The sequence below is a fragment of the Chiloscyllium punctatum genome, chromosome 26 (assembly GCF_047496795.1).
Source record: "Chiloscyllium punctatum isolate Juve2018m chromosome 26, sChiPun1.3, whole genome shotgun sequence".
In the NCBI taxonomy this organism is placed as follows: Eukaryota; Metazoa; Chordata; class Chondrichthyes; order Orectolobiformes; family Hemiscylliidae; genus Chiloscyllium; species Chiloscyllium punctatum.
This window is the reverse complement of record NC_092764.1, coordinates 10,761,139-10,789,051: the sequence shown is the minus strand read 5'-3', so window position 1 is coordinate 10,789,051 and position 27,913 is coordinate 10,761,139. Positions and strand designations below refer to the sequence as shown.

The 27,913-nt window shown below is 42.8% G+C and overlaps 1 protein-coding gene across 6 annotated transcripts in view; it reads right to left on the bottom strand.

The window, feature by feature from the left end:
* Positions 1-2,896: 2,896 nt before the first annotated feature.
* Positions 2,897-27,913, bottom strand: part of cdh8 (cadherin 8) — a 286,471-nt gene continuing 261,454 nt past the window's right edge. For all 6 annotated transcript variants that reach the window (XM_072595844.1, XM_072595841.1, XM_072595838.1 and 3 more), the window contains exons 11-12: positions 11,836-12,087; positions 2,897-4,719 (exon numbers count right to left, since the gene is read on the bottom strand). In XM_072595844.1, coding sequence (XP_072451945.1) covers positions 4,226-4,719; positions 11,836-12,087 — 746 coding nt within the window. In that variant the 3' untranslated portion in view covers positions 2,897-4,225. The remainder of the gene's footprint in view (positions 4,720-11,835; positions 12,088-27,913) is intronic.

Genomic DNA, 27,913 nt, shown 5'->3' with positions numbered 1-27,913 from the left:
CAGCCCTAGACTTGCCACAGTACAAGATTCTATCTGGAATTTTACCCTTCCATTGGCTGACCCTCCTCTTTTCTGAACACATTCCTGTCCGTCCTCTCACAAGATTACATCTCCTCTTGCCAAATCTCCTGCGCACTCAGCCTTCCAGCACTCCCTTTCCTCCACATCCTAACCACATCCGTCTGGTCTCCCATTCACCAACTCTTCCCCACCTCTCTCCCACTCCCTAACTCCCCCTTCTCCTCTCCTACTCCTTAAATCCCCCGCCACCTCTCCCAGTCACCAACCCTCCCCCCACTCCCTCTCTCATTCCTCAACTCTGTCCCCATTTGAAAGCCACTTTCTGGCCCTTTACCCGTCCTATAACCCATGATTCTGCTGATCAACTTGCAGCCAGCACCTTCAAAGCTATCCTCCTTATTCCAGTGGTTGTCTGTGGCTGGCAGCTTCAGTGAAATAAGACATCACAGTCCCAAGAATTGATTTGTCAAGAAGCCCATTGGGTTACCTCTTAAGTGACTGGGCTTTGATCTGCTTTTTCTTTCACCTGCACCTTCTTGTGGGTGTAGTGGGAGATTGTTTCATTCTTCAAGCTGCCTGTCCATACTCAGGGGAAAAAAAGAGGTTTCTCAGCCTGAGAGTTAGATTGTCTCTTCTCAGTGGAGAAGGAGTCTGTAGTAATTAGGTATACTACCTGCAACTCTATTGTTTGCTTCTTTGCTCTTCTTGCTACCTCTCCCTCTTTTTCTCAGTTTCCCTTCATGATCATCCCTTTGGTTCCTCTCAAGCCCTTTGCTGCAAGTGATGACTCAGGGCAGTGATTGCAAGGGGTTGAAAATGCATAAGGGTGCAAGAAGAGTTGTCCTTTTGAAATTCATGGAAGGACCGACTGAGTACAAGTGAGAGAGAATCAACAAGCAGGAGGATATGAGCAACCTGCAGGACAGACAAGTTGGGGGCACTTAGCGAATATCATTAGTTTACAATATATCTCCCCAGTACTGTCAGAAAACGCCAGGACTAAGCAGCATTGCATGTGAAACCCAACATTTAAACAGTAAAATGAATCAATTATTGTTCTTTGTATTTCAGCATCATTCCGTACTTTCCCTCCAGTTGGGGATCTGGGTAAGACAGATGTGGCTTTTGAACCCCTTTAGCAGGAAGAGAAGAGGAATAAGGAGACCAGCCCGGTATTTGGACTGGGTCGGAGTCAATAATGATAGCCTCTTTTCGTTTTGACGTATTGAGTGTTCCGTGAATAGGAATCGCTTCTCTTCCATAATCCCATAATAAGTCTCACTCATCCATCAACTCTGTCTTCTTTGATGTACAATGGCTCCTCAGCCTGGCAACATCTCCATTTGAAAAATAACTCATCTTTGTTCACATGCCCTTCCTGGGCCTTTCTTACTTCTCCCTGTCTCTGGAGTTTCCTCTTAACTTGCACTCACCCAAGAAATCAACGTTTCCTCACGACCATCTGATTAACTCTTGGTTTTAATTACCTCACACTGCCTTTGACTGAGTACAACCTGAAGAAGGGCTTATGCCCGAAACATTGATTCGCCTGCTCCTTTGATGCTGCCTGACCTGCTGCACTTTTCCAGCAACACATTTTTAAGCTCTGAGTACAACCTAAGCTCTGCAAGCCCCTCTCTTAACATCTCAGCTTCTCTACTTTGCTCTCCTCCTCCTTAGAGCCTACATAGAGTGGTACAGCATGTCTATAGGCTCGACGGTACAGTGGTTAGCACTGCTGCCTCACAGCACCAGCAACCTCGGCTTCATTCTACCCTCAGTCAACTGTCTGTGTGGAGTTTGCACATTTTCCCCATGTCTGCGTGGTTTGCGCCTGGTGCTCCCGTTTCCTCCTATAGTCCAAAGATAGGCATGGTGTCGAGGGATGTGTAGGTTAGATGCATGAGCTACGGGAAATGAAGGGTTATAAGGTAGGTGGATGGGTCTGGGTTGGATGTTCTTTGGAGGTTTGGTGTGGACTCATTGGGTCAAATGGCCTATTTCAACACTGTAGGGATTTTAAGACACTTCGATCCATCCAATCCATGCCAAACATAATCCCAACCTAAACTAGTCCTGGACCATATCCCTCAATATTCCCATTCCCTATTCATGTATTATCTAAGTGTCTACTAAACGTTGTAACTCTGCCGAAATCGATCACTTCCTCAGGATGTTCATTCCACATGCGAACTACCTGCCGTGTAAAAGAATTTGCCCTTCATGTCTTTTTTAAATCTCTCTCCTCTCACCCGAAAAATATGCCCCAAAACTTGAAATCCCTCATTCTGGGGAAAAGACACCTACCATTATCCCTATCTATATCCCTCATGACTTTATAAACCTCTATAATGTCACCTCTCAACCTCCTATGCCCCAGTGAAAAAAACTTCCAGTCTATCCAGCCTTTCTTTCCAACTCGGACCCCCCATACCCAGCAGCATCCTGGTAAACCTCTTCCTGTGTGATTACTTCCCTACATCGTCCCCTATCCAGTTTTGACAAGTTATGCTCCTGCGAAGCATCTTAGGATGCTTTATGATGTAAAACCTTAAACTATTTTTGAGAGGAAAGTAGAGGGAGTGGATATACGATTGCAGTATCACAGGACAGAAGAAAAGGGAAAATCACCAGAAAGCATGTGTTTGAGGGAATCTGTAGGCTGGCACAAAAGGGAGGAAGAATACTTATCAGGGAACAAGCTTGGTTTTACTGAGGCTAATTCTAGTAGAGGAAAACCTTTCATTCTTTAAAACCCTGGGTCATCTAAAGAAATGGAAAAGCTGCCACTAACCAGTCAGGGGGATTTCCCAGTGGAAAAAATTGAGACATAATCTGCAATATTTATAAAAATATATTTCACAAAGTAGGAAACAATACAGGGGTTCCTCTGATGTACAATACATGGAGTAAAATAATTCAAACGTACAAGTAAATAGCATTAAAGCAACGTATAAAATTAATAAGGGCTCTTCTTGTGTGCGTCAGACTATTGTAATATACAATATCTACTCTGAAATGTAATATTTTCAATTAAAAATTGGCAATGCACATAGCTTTCAGTGCTGTTATCATCAAATTTGTGTGCAAGAGCTATCGTGCATAGCCAAAGTACATTTTTCCAAAAAGAAAATGCCACAAAAGTAAACAGTAAATCTATATATACATAACAAAAAGCATTTTTTTAAAACCATTTTCTTTTTTTTTGTTCAAATTACACAGTGAAGCACAATAAGCACATGTTTGACACCGCTACTGTACTGTGTAATGAGCGTGTATCTAAAGGTTTAGGATTCCAATATTCACATGATCTCAGTCCCATTCCAGCTCTTGTGCTTGGCTCATTGATGATGAGCCTGGAAACCAAGTACTGTACACAACCTAAAATGACCATTGCCATACTGCCTGCTCCTCCAGCAAGTTCCTGTCAAGAGTGGCTCAGATATTTTGTTAGTGTTTCAGAATTTTTTTAAAAAGAAAGACTCAGGGAAGATTTGATTGTGTTTTTATTGGATGTTTGAGGCCCATACCTGAGTTGATATTCTACTTCTGTCATCCTTACTTGCCACTTACTTTTAGACACACCTCTTTTGACTGGAATGGGCATGGAGCATGAGCATATCATGAAGCCTAAGGGTACTCTGTTTCGAATACACGGTGTCTACTTGTGTGACAACCAATCACAAAGAAACACTCGATTACACCTCAGCTAATATTACTGCAGGGGGAAGGAGCTGGTATTGGTTTTCAAAGCTTTATGATGTCCTGTCACAGCTATCCCCTTCATTTCCTTTGGTTACTTTCATCAGTTCCATGATAAAGACATTGATATTGCTTCACTTTGGCTTGGTAAGATGTTGGTCTGCAATCAGAGAAAAGCCATAGTCTACGGAACCATATAGGAAGCACTGTAAGATCCCAGCAAGTGTCCTCCACTTGAATGTTAAGTCTATACAAGAACCAGGAAACGAAAACCTGCCTAAACAATCCACATAATCCACACTCCACAAGAGTAAAACACTCATACAATCTGCATTTTTTTTAGTTCAATATTACAATAAGCTGGACTTCAAGGATGAAAGGAGCTAATGTTGACTGCATCTAAAAATACTGGCCAGCTTATCAATTGTTAATAATTGGCAACCCTATAATTATACACCACTGTTCTTTAATATGTTGGACAAATGGTAATCCCAATTTGGAGTCAAGTTTCTCTGTCATTTTCTCCAACTGCGTACATATCCCCGAGTTTTTTAAAACGTGGGCCCCATTCCTTGAGGTAGTCAAAGTTCTGCTCTGAATCTGTTGATGTTGTTTCTAGTGAACTGAGTGAGCCAGCTGTCGATCCTCTTCCTTCATATCCGTAGATCTGGATGGAATCGTAGGGAGGGGCAGTGGGATCGATGTCGGCATCATGAAGCCTTACATTGATAAACTCATCCACATCGACCCCATTCGGGACAGGAGGAAGGCTTTGCCTGGGTACGTACTGCAGGTCAGGTTTGATGTCTTTCCGTGGCAAGAATCCATTGAAGCCATCAGGGTTTTGTAAAGTGGCAATATCAAAGGCTTCTGTGTCCTCCTCTCCACCACCTTCATCGTCATAGCGAATGATGTTTTCCCTCACATCCTCGTCATCCTTGATAATAAGAGGCTCATTTTTGTGCCTTCTTAAAGTTACAAAAAGTACCACTATAACTGTGAACAAAACATAATGTAGTGATTAATTCTGGAAAGTCACACACCAAGCCAATTTTTGTTTCTGTTCTGTTTCTATCCCCCCCCCCCCGCCCCCCCCCACCCCCCAAATATTATTCTTTGTTTTACCACTCCTGTCCTGAGGAAGTTCATGAGAATGATCTTTTCAAGAATGTAATGGAGGCAGATAGAATAGAGCAGCTTCACAGAATCACACAATTGTCAACCTCTGCACTACGTTGGAGACAGTGAGGACTGCAGGTGCTGGAGACCAGAGTTGAGAGTGTGGTGCTGAAAAAGCACAGACGGTCAGGTAGCACCTGAGGAACAGTACAGTTGATGGTTCAGAAATTAGCCCTTCATCAGAAAACATGGTGAAGGGCTTATGCCCGAAATGTTGATTCTCCTGTTCATCAGATGCTGCCTGACCTGCTGTGCTTTTCCAGCACCACACTCTTGACTCTGCACTGCTTTGCCAGATGGACAATTCACAGTGCCATTTGACTAATAACCTTGGACATTCTTCCTTTTTAAAAAAAAACAGTTTAAATCCCATTTCAATTAATCAATTAAACTTAGCACTATCACTATCACTATGAATTCCAGGTCCCGACATGTTCTGGATGAAAATAACTTTCTTCATGTCACTTTTGCTTCTTTCACCGATTACACTAAATCTATGTCCTCTCATTTTCTATTCTTGCATCAATAGGAATTATTTCCCCTTGGTCCAGACCCCTCATATTATTGAAGAACTCTATCATCCCGTCTCTCAGTCTTTGGTTCTCCAAACAACAGCCTAACTTCCACAACCTGTCTCATCATTATAATTTCACACCCAAATTCATTCTCTTGACTTTTTTTTTACACTCTCCCCAATGCCTTCACATCCTTCCCCAAGTTTAACACCCCACACCGGATATATAGCTCCAACAAAGAGAACAATTGGATGGATTTTGAGTGAGTGGGTAAAATATGACACAAAGGTTTGTGGAACAAACAGATGTCTGACACCTTCTGGGAATATACTGTGATCATTCAAATGTCCGTGTTGCGGCACTGTAGAGAATAACATTCCTCAGTTACCTTGTCTCACCGCACAGTCTCTTTCTCCCCGTTTCCTATTTGGGGGCCTAGAATCATAGAATCCCTACAGTGTGGAAACAGGCCATAGACCCAAAAAGTCCACACCGACCTTACAAAGAATAACCCACCCAGACCCAGTCCCTTACCCTATAACTCTACATTTACCCCTAACTAATGCACCTAACCTACACATCCCTGCACACTATGGACAGTTTAGCATGGCCAATTCAGCTAACCTGCACATCTTTGAATTGTGGGAATAAACTGGCGCACCCAGAGGAACCCCATGTCTAAACAATAGAGGTTGGCAGTGAGTTCAAATAAGGGGTCATGGACTCAAGACATTAACTCTATTTCTCTCCATGGGCACTTCCTGACTAACCGAGTATTTCCAGCAGTGTTTGCTTTCCAATTTCCAGCAGAATCTGCATTTGTGTTACTGTTGGCAGCACATTTGAGGAGAAAGTGAGGACTGCTGGAGTGATGCTGGAGAGTCAGAGTCAAAAGGTGTGGTGCTGTAAAAGCACAGTAGGTCAGGCAGCATCAGAGGTGCAGGGGAGTTGACCTTTTGGGCATAAGCCCTTCATCAAGAGTGCATTTGACCACAGTATGAGAAGTTTTGGTTCCCCTTATTTATGGAAAGATATTATTGCACTGGAGACAGTTCAGAGAAAGCTCAGTCAGATAATCCTTGGTATGGAGGGTTAGTTTTATGAACAAAGATTAAACAGGTTGGGTCTCTACTCACTGGAGTTTAAAAGAGCAAGATCTCATTGAAACATATTGGATTCTTAAGAGGCTTGGCAGGGTCAATGCTGAGATGTTTTGCTTTATGGGAAGGTCCAGGACCAGAGGGCAGAGTCTCAGAATAATGGGGAGCCAATTTAAGACTGAGATGAGGAGGAATTCCTTCTCTCAGATGGTCGTGAGCGTCTGGAATGCCTTGCAACAGAAAGCTGTCGGGTTAGAGTCCTTGTGTATATTTAAGGCTGAGATCGATAGATTCTTGACTTGGTGGTGAATTAAGGGCTGTAAGGAAGGGGCTGGAAAGAGGAGCATTGGATACATCACAACTCAAGCCCACTTGCTCTTTCCCACTATTCAATTGTGCACACATTCCAATAATTGGGAATACTCTTAACACAGTCCCAAAATCAGGTAACTCGGCCTTGTAACTCACAAGGCCCAGGTTTGAATGGTTAAGTTTTGGAATTGCTTATCACACATACCAACTGAGCTGAAGAATGTTTTGTTGTCAGACTGCAGAACTGCATTGAACAATGTGTTGAATTAATTATTATTGCTAAACAACCGCAGCTGCATTGTTTACTTTAATGTTCAAATTCTACAACAGGCAGAAGTATTACACCTTACATCACAATAAAACAAATGCATTTTCACAACCATTGGAGATCTCAAAGTTTTATATTATTTGAAATACTCTTCAAGGGATGCGGGTATCACTGGCTAGGCCAGCATTTATTTCCCAGTTAGATTCATAAAATCCCAACAGTGCAGAAAAAGGTAATTCAGCCTCCAGTCTGCACTGACCATCCAAAGAGTCAATCCCAGACTCAAACCCCACCCTACTCCCATAACCCCACAATGTTTAGCATGGCCAATCCATCTAACCTGCACATCTTTGGACTGTTGGAGAAAACTACAGCACCCAGAGGAAACCGACACAGACACAGGGAGAATGTGCAAACTCCACACAGACAGTTGCCTGAGGCTGGAATTGAACCCAGGTCCCTGGTGCTGTGAGGCAGCAGTATTGAACACTGAGCCCCTGCCAGCCTTTGCAGTTGCCCCTTGAGAAGGTGGTGATGTGCACTGCCTTCTTGAACCTCTGCAGCCCATGGGCTGTTGATAGAGCCACAGTGCTTTAGTGGGGGTAGTTCCAGGATTTTGACTGACAGGTGGTGGTGTGTTCATCCATCTGCCACCCTTGTCCTTCTAGATGGTAGAGCTCGTGGGTTTGGAAGGTGCTGTTGGCGGATTCTTGGTCAATTACTGCAATGTAATGCTGGCAATGAGGCAACCAGTTTGCATACAGCAAACCCTAGAATCAGCGCTGTCATGATGATCTGGCAGCCTATCTGTTTTTGGTTGTATCTTTCCCTCAGGTGGGAAAGTTCAAAACTAGGGGCATATTTTTAAGAGATGCAAAAACAGAAGTTGCTGGAAAAGCTCAGACGTCTGGCAGCAGAGTTAATGTTTCAAGTGAGTGATCCTTCCTTTGAACTGGCATATTTTTAAGGTAAGTGGAGAAAGGTTTAAAATGGACATAAGGGGCAACCTTTTCACACAGAGTGTTTCATATGTGGAAGTGGTGGATGCTGGCCTAGTGACAATATTTCATAAACATTTGGATAAGTACATGAATAGGAAAGGTTTGGAGGAATATGGGCCAAATGCAGGCAAATGGGACTAGTTTAGTTTGGGAACATGGTCATCATGGTCTAGTTGGACCGAATGGTCTGTTTCCATGCTCAGTGACCTTCGGGACAAATATTAGCCCATACTCTGGGGATAGCTCCCCTGACCTAGTGCCATGAAATGTCTTACATCTCGTCAAGCAGTCAGATGGAGACCTCGGGTAATCATCTCATCCAAAAGATGAACCTTAGAAATCCTGACGCAGATGTACAACTGAATAAGCCACAGCTAATAGTCCCTTATTTAACATTACCTCCCCATCCTTTGCAAATCGGCTCAAGTATTGAGAGGTAGAGTAAGAGGAACAGAGACAAGAAGGGATTCCATAAAGAGATAATATATAAAGTCACTTCCCAATATGAAGCTGGAAGACATCAAGAAGTTCCAATGTGGTTCACAGCCACTGCCACCAGATCTCAAGGGCACTGCCATTAATGAGGACCATGATTTGGAGGAGTCGGTGTTGGATTGGGGTGGACAAAGTTAAAAATCACATACCAGGTTATAGTCCAACAGGTTAACTGGGAAGCACTAGCTTTCAGAGCACTCCAAAAGCTAGTATTTCCAAACAAACCTGTTGGACTATAACCTGATGTTGTGTATTAATGAGAACAACTCAGTTGAGTGTTCCTGGGATAGCAAGAGACACAAAACATTATCCGAGGTTCCTATTGAATCTCAATTGGAAAGTGATTCAGCCTAGTTGCCAGCAGAAGACGAAGTTAGGTTTGATTTCTTTCACAAGGCCAAACGCTGGCACTCTGTATCCAGTGTTACATCTGAAGTTGAGTAACTATGGAAATTTTTATCCTCAAAATAGATTATTGCCATGGTGATTGTCTTTCCAAAGCTGACATATAACTTAGTACTTAGCATTCCTTGAAAGTTTTTTTGACTCAATTATATGTTGATGCAGCAGATCTCTATCATTTGAATTTGAATTAGCTCATGGACCAGTTTGGACCAAAGGGCCTGTCTCTGTGCTATAGGACTCTATGACTCTTTGATTTCATGGTGTCCAGAGTCAATGTCGAGGAGTCCCAGCGCAACTCTTTTCTGACTATATAAACCTGTGCCATCACCTCTGCTGGGTCTGTACTGCCAGTGGGACAGGGCCTATCCAACTTTTTTCCCTATTGTTGGTTCCCTCACCAGCTGCCTCAGACCCAGTCTGGCAGTGATGTCCTTTAGGACCCATCAGCAGTATTGCTGAGTCTTGCATGTTCGATATGGAAATCCCTCACCCAGAGTACATTCTGTACCCTTGCCATCTTTCGTGCTTCCTTCAAGTGTTTTTTGAATGGAGGATTACTGATTCAACAGCCAAGGATGGATAGTATGTGGTAATCAGTAGGAGGTTTCCTTGCCAATAATTGAGCTGTTGCTATGACACTTGCCATGAGAGGCATGGATAGAGTGAATGTACTCAGTCTTTTTCTCAGGGTTGGAGAATCGAGCACTAGAGGGCATCAGTTTAAGGTTGGAGGGGAAAGTATAAAAGGGAACTTGAGGGGAAACCTTTTTACACAGAGAGTGGTATGCATATGGAATGAGCTGCCAGCAGAAATGATTGAGGTGTGTACATTAACAACATTTAAAAGGCATTTGGAAAAAATACATGGATAGGAAAGGATTAGAAGGATATGGGCCTATCCATAGTGCAGGGAAATGGGGTTAGTGCTGAGAGATGTTTTGGTCAGCATGGACCAGTTTGGGCCAAAGGGCCTGTCTCTGTGCTGTAGGACTCTAGGACTCTATGATTTCACAGTCCAGAGTCAATGCTGAGGACTCCCAGGCAACTCCCTTATGACTATATAAAACTATGCCATCACTTCTGCTGGGTCTGTACTGCCAGTGGGATAGGGCCTATCCAGGGATGGTGCATGATACATGTCCCAATACTGACATAACAGGTGTTTCAGGCTAGCCATATTCAAGCCAGTGAACTCTCCGCACGATGAGAAAAACATCTGTGCAGTGAAACTGCACACTGAAGCTTGTCATTCCTGCCGTGAGAGAAATATAAGTTCTGGCCTTGATCAGCAAAGCAGCAGTTAATTGTTTGATATGCTGATGAGTAACAATTTGGCTTATATCACAAATGACACATAAGTTAACAGGGCGGTGGGGGAGGTGATGATTGTAGAAAAGTCATGGAGAAGGTGACTCTAATTGTCATTAAATAACAGTGCCCATTGTGAGAGCAGGAGCATTAAATTTAATTGTAGATTTTTGTTCTGCAATGGTTGTACCATGCCTCTGGACCAAAAGGCTTGCATCCAAATCCTACTTACCGTGCAGGTATGTCATAAAAAGGTTGATAAAAAGGAAATAACTCATATTTATGAAGGAAAGATTTGCATATATTTAACTCCTGCCAGAAACTTGGGGAGATAGTGGTGAAGTGGTAATGACACTGTGCTAGTATTCCAAAGGCTCAGGTTAATGATGTACTGGGTCGGCTACCATGGCAACTGTGAAATTTAAATTCAATGAATAATTTTGGAATTGAAAGCTATTCTTAGTGATGGTGATCATGAAGCTGTCTTTAATTGTTATAAAATGTTATGTAGCATCCCTTTGGGGAAGTAAATCTTCTGCCCTTATGTGGTCTGACCTACTTGTGACTCCAGACTCACAGTGATGTGACTGATTCTTAACTACCCTCTGAAATGACCGAGTGAGGCTCTGAGCTCAGGAGCAACAACTGCTGGTCTTCTCCGTGATGTCCTGATCATATCTCATTGAAGAATTGCACTCTGGAGTAGCAGAGGCCGAGGGGAGACTTGACAAAAGTTTAAGAACATTAGGAGATGCACAGATAGGGTTGACAGTCAGAATTTTCTTCCCGGAGTTCAAATGTCTAAAACAAGGAGGCATGCACTTAAGGTGAGAGGGGGAAAGTTCAAAGGAGATGTGAGGGGCAGGTTTTTCCCACAGAGACTGGTAGGAGTGTGGAACATGCTACCATGGGGGTGGTGGTGGAGGTAAATATGATGGGGTGGGGGGGTTAGGTTTAAGAGGCTTTTAGATAAGCACATGAATATGCAAGGAATGGAAGGATGTGGACCAAGGGTAGGTAGAAGGGATTGGTTTAACCTGGTGTCATGTTTGGCACAACATTGTGGGCCAAAGCGCCCATTCCTGCGCTGTGCTGTTCTATGTTCTATGTTCATGATCTTCCAAACCCCTTTCCAGTCAATGAAGTTCTCTTGAAGATTAGACTGCTGTATAATAGAAATCCAGCAGCCCAGTTTGCAGACTCAAATGCTCACAGATAGCCAACAGGGAACACGCCAATGAGTTGTCCAAATGATAAATGGTTGAGAGAAAATATTGGCCGTGACCTAGAGGTAAACTCTCCTCCCTTTCTTTCATACTAACCTGAGATAACCTCAGTTTAATGTTGCATTTGAAAATAACGCCCCCAAAAGTGCAGCATTCCCTCAGACATCCATAGCAGTCTGAATTGGTGTATGATTTCTAAACTCACAGGTGAGGATACTATCTTTGAACTATAGCTGATGGTTCTAATGCTACCATAAAACTGAAATGAACATATACATTGGCATGTTGCATATTCACACCTACCCAACAAGAGGATAATGCAGGCTAAAATAGCTATTAAAGCTCCCATGCTTAACCCAATGGGAAGAACAAAAGCTTCCACATTGCAGGACTGTACAGTCCCATCAGTGCTACAGCCGCAGACCCGGATGGTGAGTGTATTGGTGCTGCTCATGGGTGGGTTCCCACTGTCCGAGATTATGATGGGCAGGAAGTAGATGTCTTGTTTCTGCCTGCTGAATCCGCTGTGTCTTGCCAGGATACTGACTGAGTTATCTGCAGGGAAAATGAAAGTGAAAATTAAAGTTTCCATTGTTGCTATGACAGTTCCTCATTCATTATCCAGTTTCTATGGAAGACAAACAGGAGACTGGAAGAATACAGTGAGCCAGGCAGCATCAGGAGGTGGAGAAGTCGACGTTTCAGGTGTAATTCTTCTTCAGGACCTGGCTTGCTGTGTTCTTCCAGCCTCCTGCTTGTCTACCTTGGATTCCAGCATCTGCAGGTTTGTTTTTTTTGTCTCTAACTGGTTTCTACAGAAAGCAATCAAAACTATTTAGCCACATATTGCATTTGCATCATGCTGTGAATTTAGCAACATAGAAAGTTCAGGCAGAATTTAATAATGAGCTACGAAAGAAGATGTCAGGACAATTATGGAAATAAAAGCTTGCATTTATGTAGCTCCTTTAAGAGTCACAGGATGTCTCAAAGCAGCTTGCAACCAATCAAAGTGAAGCGTGGAATATGAAAAATGCAGCAGCCAAATTAAACAGCAAAGTGATAATGAACAGATTATCTGTTTTAGTGATTGGGATTCAGGGATAGATATTGAATGGGATGCTGGGACTAAGTCCTCAGTCTATAGGCCATTCAGCTCATAGACTTTGCCCTGCCATTCAATTAGATCATGGCTGATCTGATAAATCCTCAACCCCATGTTCCTATCTTTTCAACAATAACACTTCATTCCATAATGGATTAAAAATCTGTCTGTCTTGTATAGTTGTTGGGCAGCAGTGCTAACCACTGAGCCACCATACCATTAATTAATAGCAAGGAGTTCCAAAGACTCACAACCCTCTGAGAGAAGAAATTCCTTCTCATCTCAGTTTCAACTTGGCACCTGTTTATTCTGAGACTATGTGTCTTGAAAATTTTTCATGACAGCCTGCCGAAGTAAGAATTCCAGCTTCGCTACCCTCTGAGGGAAAAAGTTCCTTCTCATCTTTGTCTGAAATATGCAACCTTAAGAGACATAGTCGCAGAATAAACAGGCGCCAACTTAAAACTGAGATGAGAAGAAATTTCTTCTCTCAGAGGTTTGTGAATCTTTCCCTGCCAGAGAGAGGGGTTAATTAATGGTATGGTGCTCAGAGGTTAGTACTGCTGTCCAACAGCGCCAGGGACCCAGATTCAATTCCAGTCTCAGGCAACTGTTTGTGTGGGGTTTGCACATTCTCCAGTTTCCTCCAGATGCTCCAGTTTCCTCCCACAGTCTAAAGATGTGCAGGTTAGGTGAATTGGCCATGCTAAATTGCCCATAGTGTAAGATGCATTAGTCAGAGGGAAATGGGTCTGGGTGGGTTACTCTTCGGAGGGTCTGTGTGGACTGGTTGGGCTGAATGTAGGGAATCTAAACAGTGGGGCAGAGCGCTTGTATAAATTTGAGGCTGACATAAAGACTCAATCATTCAGGGAATCGAGAGCTTTGGGGAAAAGGAACAGACGTGAGGAGTGTCAGATCAGCCATGGTCCTACTGGATGGTAGAGCAAGCTTAAAGTGCTGAATGACCTCCTTCCAGTCATATTTATCAGATCTTGTGGACCCTTTACTCTGAGATTATGCCCCCCTTCAAATTGGGTCAATGGATCTTCTACATCTTCTGAGAGGGCAGATGGGGTCTCATTTTAGCGACTCATCAGAAAGTCAGAATATTTGATAATACACATGTCAGCATTGATGTCTTATCCTTCAGAGACTGGAGTGGGACTTGTTCTAAGCTACATCTTAAAGGGCTATAGGGTGGCTCAGTGATTAGCATTGCTCTTCACAGCTCCAGTGACCCAGGTTCGAGTCCAGCCTCTGGTGAATGTCCATGTGGAGTTTGCACATTCTCCCCCATGTCTGCCTGAGTTTGTTCCTGTTTCCTCCTACAGTCCAAAGATGTGCAGGTTAGCTGGATTGGCTATGCTAAATTGTGTATCATGTATAGGCAAGGTTGATTTGTCATGGTAAGTGTGGAGGTAGGTGGGATGCTCTTCAGCGGGTCAGAGTGGACTTGATGGGCCAAAAGGCCTACTTCCACATTGTGGGGGTTCTACGATTCTATGGAAAGATGGGGAAGTTTGAGTAGGAAATTCCAAGGTTTAGGACTTGGTCAACTGAGGATGATGTTAAGTACTATCTTTGAAATACAAAGGATGAAAATTAGGGAAATAATTAAAAAAAACTCTTGTGACAAATGTTTTCCTATTGTTGTACTGAATCCCATTAAACAGGGAACTTCAGTTGCAGAGTATCTCATTTGACAATCCACGTCATATTCCCTTCTGTCAAACATTTGGTTCCTTTATCACTAAAACTGATTAGAGGGTGACCAGATTAACAATGAAGTTACCCAATAAAACAATTCTTCCGTCTGGTTTTCAACAGAAAATCTCATTTGTTTGTTGTCAGGCTGCCAGCACTGGTGTATAGTTGAGTATCTTGAAGGCGATTGGATGGCCCCTACCTTAACAGGAGCGACAAACTCCTCCAGGGAGATTTCCAACTTTTAAAAGTGCCCTTGAAGCAGATCTCAATCACCCGTAAAATAATTTTCTCAAACCTGTAGCTTTCCTCAGAGTAAAATATTTTAAATTGAAATGCAGGGCCAACGAGCTTGATTTTGACTTGATTCAAACTCAAGCATGTGGAACAAGTCACACAGAATCTCTCCATTGCAAGATTTACACCTGCGGAGGTCTAATTGGAAAATGTACTAAGCAGGAGGAAGCATCCAGGGATTAACACTGTGCTGGGTGGTTCAGAAGGTACCAGGTGCTTTTCTGATGACAATGTTGAAGAGCTGCCCACTCCTGCTCTGGAGTTTTGCATGTGCTTTAATATAATTGCTCATTCACACCTGAGGTAAGGGAACTGGAACCCTCAGTAAAGGATGTTTTATATCATGTAATGCTCAGGTACCAGGCACTGGCAGTTGGGGCTGTCACCAATTCCCTTCCCTCTGCTACCCAAAGAGGTTGTTCAGTGGTTTGTGGTGGAGGATGGACCCCGAGTCTCAGCAGAAGATCTTCTTTTCTTTGATAACAAGATGTAGGTCATAGCATCTCAGGAACTACAGACAGGTTACATAAAGGGCTCTTGTGGCATGGCGGTAATGTCTTTACCTCCGAGCCAGAAGGTAATCCTACCTCAAATCCCACCAGCTCCAATTCTGTTCCACATGTCTGAACAGGCTGAATTAAAAACATCTGAACAAGATACACTAACTCTTGGGCACATTAAGTGTGACTAATAGTGGTTGAGAAGACATGGGGAAGATCCATGTATCTCCTACATGGGGGCACTGCCAAATCTTAAATGATTCACATTATCTGAGCCAGAGGAGCTCTGCTTAGCTCAAATGTGAACTCTTACAGAACCATTACCTCATACAACAAATAACTTTGAGATGAAATTCACCTCAAAAATGGACAATAACAAATCAATAACCTTACTTGTGCATTCTGAGATAAGAGATTATTTACAGTGTGGAAACAGGCCCTTCGGCTCAACAAGTCCACACTGACCCTCCGAAGAGTAACCCACCCAGACCCATTCCCCCCGACTAATGAGAAAAGTACACAGTGAGACTTGAACTCACAACCCTTGTCTTGCACGCCCAATGTTCCAACCCCAGAACATGGAGTCTAAGACATGTTCAGACAATTATGTCTGATTGTCGTTTCCAAGCAAGCTTTTGATTTGTTATCATCTGATTCTGTTCTGATTGCCTAGATGACTTACACCTCCAACAACCATATTCTTTGTTGAAAATTCATTTTGGCCTATTCTATATCCTGACTTTATCTCTCACTTGCTTCCCACTCTGGATTACATCTAATTATCTCTTGACCCATTTATACCGTCTGCTTCATTACACATTCCTGATAATTTTTTTTCACAACTCTATTAGCCTTTGGATGAAAAAATGTGTCTCCTACTTCCTTTCATTCTTCCTATACATTTAATTTTTTTTCACTTGTTTCCCTCAGGATTTGAACTGTTTAACCACAATGGGTTTTTCTGGATCCAGCATCACTAATTTAATTGAAAGCTTTTATTCCACAACCTTGAAGTCTCCTTACATGCAAAGAGAGCTTCCTTAGCTTTTGTTCCTGTCTTAAATGTTTGATAACTCATCACCTTTTCTGCTCATCTCTATCGCCTTAGGATTTTGCCCAATGTGTATCCTTTACTGATAGTGTTGGTTATTGCAGCGATTTGAAACATTCACTGCTGGCCTATATAAAAATTAATAGCAGGTGAAATTGGTCTTTGACAATAGCATGTAACAGGTGATAGTGAGTCAACAGCCCATTTTACACTGTGCCTCATTTTCTTTCTCATTGACTTTCAACAGATCTTTGACCCACTTATCCTGTCCAATCATCAGCTTGCTCATCCCCAAATTCACACTTCTCTCTGGGGTGGCTGCACATGTTGCCACCATTCATCTTAATGCCAATTTCTCCAAAAGCCCATCTCGTCATTTTCCTGCAATGACCTAAGTCATCCCTTCCCTTGTCTCTGGTTAGTTTCCTTATCTTTAGAATTTTCTAAAGATGGCCAACCATTCCATTTCCCACTCATTTTCCATTGTTTTATATCTTCCTAGGATATAAGGCAGCCAGCACATCAACATCAGGGATTCACCCTCTCCTGACGACCTCTGATTAACATCGATCAAATCTTTCATATCCTGATTTGCATCCTATCCATTGGCAACACTATCCATTTACATGGAGTAAGCTATCAGCTGTATACTGAAGATAAGCAGATATACCGATAATATCCAGCAATAACACTCGTCAAATCATAGAATGGCTATAGCACAGGAGGCTATTCAGTCCATGTACCTTTGCTTGTCACTCTCTGTGTTCCCTGTACTATTAGAATGCCAATGCACCATTGTATCCAGTAAGATAGTCAGCTAAATTCATACCAATCAGAAGAAGAACAAAGAAGAACAAAAGCTTGTTCTTTGAGTACAATGCAAATATCATTCTCTTGTCACAGATCCTTCTATCCCGATCTTACTCTCATTAATCATTTGCACATGCTTTTCAATCCTAAGCAAAGTATTAAAGCCCAACCACATCATTACCAACAGCCTTAAATCCACATCTGCACTAGAAGGCATACTACACAAAAGGTGGCCACTCCCCTAATGTATCCATGCTAGCATTTTACCAGCGCATACAAGACTATAACCCACTGCCTCACACACCAGGCCTGAATTGATTCTTTTTTCCAATGCTCAATTTATTTGTTAAAAGATAAAATTGTTTGTATCAAAATCAATCCATTGGTCAGTAATTCAACAATCATCTGCACCAATCTCTGTTTCAACAACAACTTCTATTTATGTAGCACCTTTCATGTACTGAAACATACCATAGAACTTCACAGGAGCATTGTAAACTAACTATGACACAGAGTCACACAAGGAGGTGACCAGCTTCTTAAGGGGAAAGGGTGGGCTTTAAGGATCGTCTTGAAGGAAAGGAAAGGAAGATGGGGATGCAAAAAAGATCTGTGAGAGTATTCCAGAATCCATCAATAATAATTCTTCAACTAGAGTGAATACAATGTTCTCTATCACAATGTGAATAATTTTACAAATTTTTTTTAAAATCATATCTGTCATGGTGGAAGATCACATCAGGCAGTACAGAACTCCTTCAAATTTGCTTTGAAGCATCGGACTAGATGAACACAAGTCTTTCAAAGAAGTTTCAAACCAGGTAGTCTTGAACTCAAAGGCTCCCCACAAAATAAAAATCAGCACCTGCACCAAAACTCTGCTTTATATTTGACGTACTCTCTCTTTCTCAGCATTTCTTGATCTCAGCTCTGTTTTCAGCAGACTTGTTGCTCTCTGACTCTGCCCCCACCCCCCCCAGTGTATCATGTGTCTCATCACCTACTCTCTAAGTGTAATTGATCTTGCAAGCTGTCTCTCTTGCTCTGTGCTACATATATCCACAGTCCAATCCTTTGTGCTTTTCATTTTCACTTTATTTTGACAATCAGTGACTAAATTTTTAAATCAGGAAATCTCTCCCAAAGGCAATGATAATTGGTTAATTGAAGTAATTAAAAGATTGAAACATCCCAGTTACGAGATTGTTCTCTCACTGTAATTTTGCAGAACTGTGTCTCTAAGATCTCTCCCATGTGGCCATTCTTCCTATATTAAACCAGACAGAAAGTCTTGAGAGATTATTTAACCTTGACTGGCAATTGGAATACAAAAACAGGAGTAAACCATTCAGCCTCCAGCCCATTCTACCATTTAATTAGATCATGGTAGATCTCTGTCTAAGCACATTCTACCTGGTTTGGTCTGTAACCCCTTAAACACTTTTTGAACCAAAATCTACCAATCTCAAATCTGAAATATTCAGTTGACCTGCAGGCTCAATTGTTTTACACAGAGACAAGAATTAATTTTCACCATCACCCCTAAATGGCCTGGCACTATTTTTGAGATTCTTCTTCACCAGAAGAAATAGTTTTCTTTCACACTACCAACTGCTGCAATTATCTTAATAGCTAATGAAATCATCACTGAATCTTCTACTATCAAGATAACACAATTGTGCTATCTGTCTTCCTCATTTACAGCTTTTTGAACATCTTTAATCAATTGGCTCATGTATGACATACCTCTGGAACAGGTGAGATTTGAACCTGGCTCTTCTGGCTCAGACATAAGGATACTACTACAAGAACACAAAGCACACCCCGCACTTTCCAAACCCACAATCACTTCCATCTTGAAGGAAAAGGGCAGAAAAAAGCATAGGAACACCACTCCCTTAGAACCACTCGTCATCTTAACTTAGAAATATATTGTAGTCCCTCAGTGTTGCTGACCAAAATTATAACAGCATTTTGAATTTACCAACAGCACATGCACTGCAGCAGTTCAAGAAGGCAGCTCATCAAGGAGTAACTAGGGACGAGCAATAAATGCTGGCCCTGTCAGTGACATTGATGCCCCACAAGAGAATTAAAAACTAAATACACAGCCTATCACTTGGAGAACAGCCTAATTTACCCTCTTTTTAGGCTCAGTACAGCTGGAGTAAATCTGTGAATCATTGAGATGCACTTTCTGTTGATGTGTCCTTTAGTTGTCAAAGTGCTTGCCCAGAAGAAAAAAACTTGTGAAAAACACACACTTGTTTAGAAATCTCAGAAGAGTGCTTCAGTACAATCAATACATTCATTTCCAAGTGCTCCTTTTTTTGAACTGCTTTTTCCCTTCGGAAGTGTCTCAGTCTCTAATACAGAAAGTCTAGTTTCAAATCTTGTCTGCTCTGAAAGTGCCTGAACACGCTGATTAAAAATAATAGAGAACAAAGCTGTACCACTTGGGAGCAGGGATCAGATAACATAGATTTCAGTACTTGTATGGTGCAGGGGTGATGTTCCCAAATCTGGGCCTGAAGGTCTTGTGTTCAAGTCCCACATGCCATAAAATGTCCAAACACAGTGATGTATGAAAAGAAATGTGCCTGGTGTTATAATTCAGGAGGTTCTCACTCTGAGTCACAAGTAGTATCTGAATGCTTTTACTTCAGATTTGAAATCCATTGCTCCCTGCCTCATTATGGGAGCTTCAGCTCATCTAATCACATTTGCCTGCATTCCTAGTGTTAGAGGCTCTCGTGGTGTGATGGTACTGCCCCTACCTCTGGTCAGGAGGCCCAGGTTCAAGTCCCCCACACTTGAAACATGTGCTGGAATTTATCACAGGTCAGGACTGAAAGCGGGGATGGGGTGGGTGTGACTGTGGTGGGGGATCCCACTTCCTCATTTAGTGGGGCTGGGTTGCCCCGTTACTGGGCAATTTTACGGGTCGGTCAGGTGGGTGAAGGAAAACACCCAGACTCAGCATTGTCAATCCAGTCGCACAACTGGCAGCTCAGTAGTTTCACTGTTGTGGGTCACAGCACTGGAGGAAGAAGGTATATAGTGGGCATGTGCCCTCAAGCTAATTCAGTGGGGTCAGTTGGGGAAGGGGGAGGGAGGTGAAGATACAGAGATAAGGCAGGCAAGTATTACCCAGATCGACTGAGGGCACATAGCAGGGATGGTCAATATTGACAAGAAAGGAAAGCCACCTTCCGGAGTTTGGTAATGGGGCACCAAAGCTGAGCCTGTCAGCTTCTCCATGAGGTGAATGCCCTCGAACAGTAAAAGTCAGACCTCACTGGCTTGGGCCAATGAGAGGCTGGCACTGACTTTGACTGGCAGTGCCTTTGGAGAAATTGTGGTCACAGAACTGATGTGGTGCAGTAGGAGGCCATTCAGCCCACCATCACTGCACTGAGTCTATTACCTCATGTCAGTCCCTTTCCCTTTCCCCAAACTCTTGCACACCATTTCTATTCAACTCATCATCCAATAACCTCTTCAATGCCTCAATTGAACCTGTAGTTCCAGGCAGTGCATTCTATATTTTAACTTCTCGCTGTGTAAGAAAGTATTTTTTTCTTACATCACCCTAGCCGTGTTGCTCTTGTTTCTTTTACAAGCAGGTATTGCTCTGACACCTAACAGAGATTGAGAAACACCAACCCAGGCCTGAGATAAGCAGTGGTGGAAGGAGTTATCACAGTGGGGCCCACCGGGTTTGGGGGGAAGGGTCATCTGCAAGGGTAGAGAGGGGACTCTCAGTCAACCATCACTGATTCCAGATGTCAACTCCCTCACTGAGGTACTAAACGCCTTTGAATAAGATACCATCTTCCCAGACTACAAGCAGTGTGCAGGGCTTCACATGTCAATCATAACGAGGCCATACTTGCTTTGAGTTAATGTCAGTGGTAATGTAATGAGGCACCTGGTGCTGTGTGGCACAATAGCTCAGTGGCAAGCACCACTGTCTCACAGCGCCAGGGATCCTGGTTCGATTCCAGCCTTGGCTGACTGTCCGCGTGGAAGTCTGTGTGAGTTTCTGCCAGGTGCCCCACTTTGTTCCCATAATCCAAAGACGTGCAGGTTCAGTGTATTGGCTATGGTAAATTGCCAATTCCCTCCATGACTACCTGATCATGTCCACGCCCCTAACAACCCACCCTCCTTTCCTGGTACCTTTCCCTGCCACCGCAGGAATTGCAAAACCAGTGCCCTCCGTCCAAGGTCCCAAAGGAGCCTTCCACATCCATCAAAGTTTCACCTGCACTTCCACATACATCATTTATTGTATCTGTTGCTCCCGATGCGGTCTCCTCTGCATTGGGGAGATTGGATGTCTACTCGCAGAGCGCTTTAGGGAACATCTCTGAAACACCCGCACCAATTAACCCCACTGCCCTGTGGCCCAACATTTCAACTCCCCCTCCCACTCTGCCGAGGGCATGAAGGTCCTGGAACTCCTCCATTCCCACTCCCTCACCACCCAACGCCTGAAAGAAGAACATCTCATTTTCTGCCTTGGGACCCTTCAACCCCATGGCATCAATGTGGATGTCATCAGTTTCCTAATTTCCCCTCCTCCCACTTTACCCCAGTTCCAACCTTCCAGCTCAGCACTGTCCTCATGACCTGTCCTACCTGTCAATCTCTGTTCCCCCCATCCACTCCACCCTCCTCTCCGACCTATCACCTTCACCACACCTCCATCCACCTATTGCACTCTCAGTTACCTTCCCCCCAGCCCAATGCCCCTCTCATTTATCCCTCCACCCCTGATGCTCCCAGTCTCATTCCTGATGAAGGGTGTTTGCCTGAAACATCAATTCTCCTGCCCCTCGGATGCTGCCTGACCTGCTGTGCTTTTGCAGCACCACTCTAATCTGATCTCCAGCATCTGCAGTACTCACTTTCATCTATGGTAAATCATCCCATAGTCTCCAGGAATGTGCAGACTAGGTGGTTTAGCCATGGGGTAAAACCCCCTGCAGGATTATGGGTTGAGGGTGGGAACAGTTGGGTCTGGCTGCGATGCCCTCAGAAGAGTGGTGCAGACCTGAAGGGCTGAATGGCTTGTATCTGCACTGTGGGGATTCTTTGGTAAATGGCCCACTGACAGCAGGACCAGGGAGGCTTTCCCTACCCTGAGAGAAAGTGAGGACTGCAGATGCTGGATATCAGAGTTAAGGGTGTGGTGCTGGAAAAGCACAGCAGGTCAGGCAGCATCCGAGGGGCAGGAGTATTGATGTTTCAGGCATAAGCCCTTCATTAAGAATGGGCTATCCCTCCCCTGACTTGATTCTCGTAGAGCTGAAAATGTGTTGCTGGAAAAGCGCACCAGGTCAGGCAGCATCCAAGGAGCAGGAGAATTGACGTTGAGCCCTTTTTCAGGAATTGATTCTCATAGAGCCAAGAAAGCAATGACATCATCCTACCTCCTGAAATACCCTTCCCACTTCCAAACATGCCACAGCAGAGACAGCACAACTCCTAACCCACTGTCTGTGCCCAGACAAGCAGCTATTTTGGGTCTCTGCAGATCTCATCCCAGGAAGGATAATGCGGATCGATGTTCAATGGGCCCAACTAGGTATAAAGTCGGACTCCAGAACAAGGAGATGAAGGGAGGAACATCGAAAGCGAAATTGAAAAGGTCAAAGCAGTGAGTAGTAATTGAGTACGAAGGAGGCACGAACTCTTCCACTTTTGCAAATACCTCAATTATTTTATAAGTGCAGGGTTCAGTATTGGTTCAGCAGTGTTCATTTGGCACAGTCACTTTGAGAAGGTTGAATGCACTTTACAAAACCAAAATTGCATTTTCCATTGCAATCAGTAATTGGTAGTTTTTTTTTCGGAAATAGCACTTTATAGTAAGAAGCAATTTCTAATGCCATGTGACTTTATGAACAGTGCTAAAAATATCCACCCAGGCAATGCTATTTGATGATATTGAACTTGCAGAGACAGGAATGATTCAACCAGCACCTGTGTCTTTAATGCACCGACAGATGGTGGGAGGGAATACAAGGCTGAAAACACAATTGAAGGTTAGGCAGAACATATACAAAACACTTGTGTTCCGCCCTAGCAGGTTATAACATCTGATTCCTATCATTGTTTGTGCAATGCCGTGTCATTCCTTCCAGCCCATCTGTTATCCTATGTTAATGGTAGAAGCGCTACAGACACCAAAGAAAGACTCTTCCTGTAACAATAAATTTTACATTGTGTCTGTCAAAACTTCGGATATGTTCCATCCAATGGAATATTTTCACATCCCTGATGGGCTGCAGTGTTTCGAAAAGGTGGCTCACTGTCACCAACTCAAGGGCACTAAGGACAAGCAATCAATACTGGCATAGTCTGCAATGGTCACATACCACGAATGAATTTTTAACCATGTTTAGTAAAGAAAGAAACACAGTATTTAACTTGCACAAGGCAAAGGCAAGTCTCCATAGTTACGTAGGGCTGGTCTCTCAGCTGATGAAGGGTTTTTGCTCGAAACGTCAATTTTCCTGCTCCTCCTGACCTGCTGTGTTTTTCCAGCACCACTCTAATCTAGTCTCAGCTGAGAGAGATGAATCCTGGTGTTTAACTTGAGGTTCACACTACCTTAAGTGAGGGGAGAGGTTGAAAAGGAGAGTCCTTCACAGTAACCTCAGATAGTGTGGGAATTGAACCCATGCCATGGACAACAATCTACAACATAAACTAACTGACCTCACAAACTCCCAAAAAGACTATAATGCAATGAAAAGCAAAGTTGCAACAATCAGATTGCCTTTTTTAAATTGATTTTGGATGATGTATTAATATTAGTTGGGAGATCTCACCCACTCTTCTGCAGAAAGCTGTGAGATTTTCTCCTTGGAAAAGCTTTATTTGAAAGGGATCGTATAATATCTCAATAATAAGACATCAATCTATTGTGTGCAATTCTGGTCTCCTTCCTATCGGAAGGATGTTGTGAAACTTGAAAGAGTTCAGAAAAGATTTACAAGGATATTGCAGGGTTGGAGGATTTGAGATACAGCTACTGAATAGGCTAAGGCTGTTTTCCCTGGAACGTTGGAGGCTGATGAGTGACTGGGTTTATAAAAGTATGAGGGGCATGGATAGGATAAAAAGACAAGGTTTTTTTTCCCTGGAGTGAGAGAGTCCAGAACTAGAGAGCAAAGGTTTAGGGTGAGAGGGAAACGATATAGAGATCTCAGGGGCAACTTTTTCACGCAGAGGGTGGTACGTGTATGGAATGAGCTGCCAGAGGAAGTGATGGAGATTGATACAATTACAGCATTTAAAAGGCATCGGGGCTGGGTGCTGGTAAGTGTCACTAGATTAGGTTTGGATATCTGGTCGGCATGGACGAGTTGGACCATTTCCATCTGTTTTCGTGCTGTACATCTCTATGACTCTGGCTCTCTGCTCCTTCCCTCAACACTGCATTTCCAGGGTGATGTGTCTACAGCTCTTGAACGACACACCAACGCACAGCCTGCTGACTCTACATTGAAAGTGATGCTATCTGAGCCAAAGCTAATTCCTGTTATGAACTGAAATATGGCTGATAAAGTGAGATATTTCGCTAATCACACTGATTTTTTGCATTACTGAGCAATTACAGGGAAATTGTTTACTGTACTGAGAGGTTAAAGCATCTATTGCAATCATTTTAAAATTAAAAATAAGAAGAAACATGAAGCAGAACTTCACTCATCCAGAAGGTAGTAAAGATGTACAAAGAACCAAAAAAAGGACAATACAGTGCAGGAATAGGCCCTTCAGCCATCCAATCCTGTGCCATCATATTTTGCTCTCCTATACTAAAACTGTCTTCATTTACAGGATCCGTATCCCTCTATTCCCTTCCTATTCATGTATTTGTCCAGGTATTTCTTGAATGTTGTTGTTGTGTCTGCTTCCACCACCTTCTTTGGCAGCATGTTCCAGGCACTCACCACCATTTGTGTGAAAAAGGTGCCTCGAACATCTCTTTCAAACTCCACACCAACCCCATCCCATTTCCGCACCTTGAGCCTGTGTCCCTAAGTAACTGATCCCTCCACCCTGGGGGAAAGCCTCATAATTTCCAATCTATCCATGCCATTCATAATCTTATAAACTTCTGTCAGGTCACCCCTCAACCTCCTGGCTCTAGTGAAAACAAACCCAGTCTATCCAACCTTTCTTCATGGCTAAAATCCCATGTACCAGACAATATCCTGGTAAACCTTCTCTGTACTCTGTACTATGTGTGCCATAGCTTACCAAGAATGGATATTAATATACTATAACAGGAAAGGAATGCGTTAATGATGATGTATTTAATGAGGCTACTCTAACATTAACACTATCATATAACCAAAATAAAAATCAAACAGAGGACAGAAACACAGTGCTAGAGAGCCATAATACAAGGTACAATAGAACATAAAGAATTTAGAGGACGAATTGAGAGTGAGAAAGAGTTACTCTTGCAAATGAGATACAGCTGCGGCAGACTCAGAGCAGGATTAGTCTAGCAATACAGTATAGCCTCAAGAGTGCATTGCAGCCAATGTATCAAGAACCCATGGGACATGGGATCCATGCAGGTACCCTAATGCAGGCTGAAGACTATGGAGGTAGCACAGACCATAACGACATGAAGGATGCTAACACCAACCTTCACTCAAAGTTATTAAAGCAGTGAATAGTATAATTGTAATTCTAGTTGGGCCTCTGGTGTGAAAAAGAGGATTGCACAATTCGGTGAGAGCAGTTAGTTGGATTGATATTGGAAATAAAATGAGTTTTTCATTCCTACAAGTTACATTGCAGGGAATCTAATCTAATCTAAAGACATCAGCAGGAACTCTGTATTGACAGTGCTGCATTATTGTTAATATCATCTTTATCAGGGAAAAGTTCCCTTCCCAAAAGGAGACTTGTTAGACAGGATGGCAGGTCACAAATTGACCTAAACACCAGATCGATTTGTCTGGTGATGAGAGGCCATGCATCAGAAACACAAATTGGTTTTGTTTACCCAAATCTTCAAATGTGTAGTTTTACCAACACAGAGAGAAGTTAGAGATTGGAATGGTAATTTGTAATCGTTTATTTATTTAGTAAGGGACTGCAGCAGTGCACAAAACCTCAGTCAAGCTATCATGAACTGGATGCTAGTCACACCACCATCTATGACATTTCTCAATGAAAAACAAAATCTATTGTTCGAAAAGAATTTGATGGAAAAACTGAGATAAATCATTGAGCAGTGATAAGTTGACACCAAGATGGACTCTTGAAAATCTTTAAAAATGTATGAAGAAGAAAATATCCAGGGAAGTGAGGAGTAATGACACTTTGAGAATCAGGCAATGAATGGGTTAAGAGTTGGTAAGGAAATGGAGGAAAGCAGTGACTATTGCTCTACTAATCATACAGAGAAAGATAAATTGAAGGAGAAAGACTGACCATCAGACTAACGTTTATCGTAATTTGCTGGTGATCCATAAAAAGGAATATGGAAAACAAAAATATACGGTGTTTTTTCTGACTGCAGAACACTTCAAATTGCTTCAGCCGGTAAAGTTCCTTTGAAGTGTAGTCATTGTTGGACTGTAGGAAACACAGTCATCCATTTGATTGCAGCATGCTGATATAAGCAGCAATGAGATAGCAACCAGATTACTGGACTTTAATGGCAACAGTTGCGAGATAAATATTCTCCAGGATGCCAGAGAAACTCCTCTAACCTTCAAAATATCATCACAAGGTCTTTAATGTAGAGCATTTAAGATATCACCTGGAAGAAAGCACCTCAGACACTGCAGCACTCCCTCAGCAGTGACACTGGAACTGTCAGCCTGGCTTTATTGCTTCAGTTTTATGGAGCAAGATTTGAACTCACAAACCCGTGGTTCAATATCAATAGTGTCTTGATTGGCATTGGAACTCAGGATACTACTACAGTTGTATCTAAGTCTGGAATTAATCTGGGTTTTACTTTCAGGTTTGAATATACTCAGGCAGGTTCTATTTTTTTTCCCTCTCTGTAGTCTGTGGCTCCCTGGGGGAAGCTAGAGATGAGGGCAAAAAAAAACTGTCTTCTTCAGAAATTGTGTCACCAAGGGGCTATCGCTCTCATTTTCTTACTAATTGGTAACCCACCCATGTAACATTAAAAAATGATGAATTGGTAATTTCTCCTTTGAGAAACATTGTGAGGGAGGGACTCAATAATGCAGAGAGAACAAAACTGCCATCTCATTCCCTTCAAATCACCGTGTAATTACATGTGTAAGCTTTGGATAGTGATTACTAATAGCCATTAATTAAAAACATGCAGTTCATAATTCTGTAATTTTCCAAGATAACTCATTCATTTACATTATTCTTTCAATGAGGAGTATACAAACAGAATGCGATGCTCAAAACATTATGTTCCTGCAGGTTTTATAACTCAATGCTCCTGATAGATCAGGCATTCACACACAGAGAGTAGGCTCCACTGAGAATAGGCTGATCTGGATCAGGGCACAAGGAGAATTTCATAGAGTCATACAGTATGGAAACAGACCGCTGGGCCCACCCATCTATGTTGATCAGCATGTTTGTGAGTTTGAAGCTTCCTCCAACTTCTGATTTATGATCGGGAAGTTGCTGCAAAGTAACCCGAGACTTGGAGAGTGACGGGACACATGTGGTGTGCAGCATGTCACAGGACACTCAGGGATCATAGGTAGCAACAGGAAATCGGAAGATGGGAAATAGTTGTGGGATTCCTGAGAATCCGAGATCGTGATTGAAAATATCAGGGTGGGAACTTAATGATAAGAAATTGGAAGATGCAACTTAGACAGAGGAGAATCAAAACTGAAACCATAACAGGGGACTTAAGACTCTGAGACCATGGCA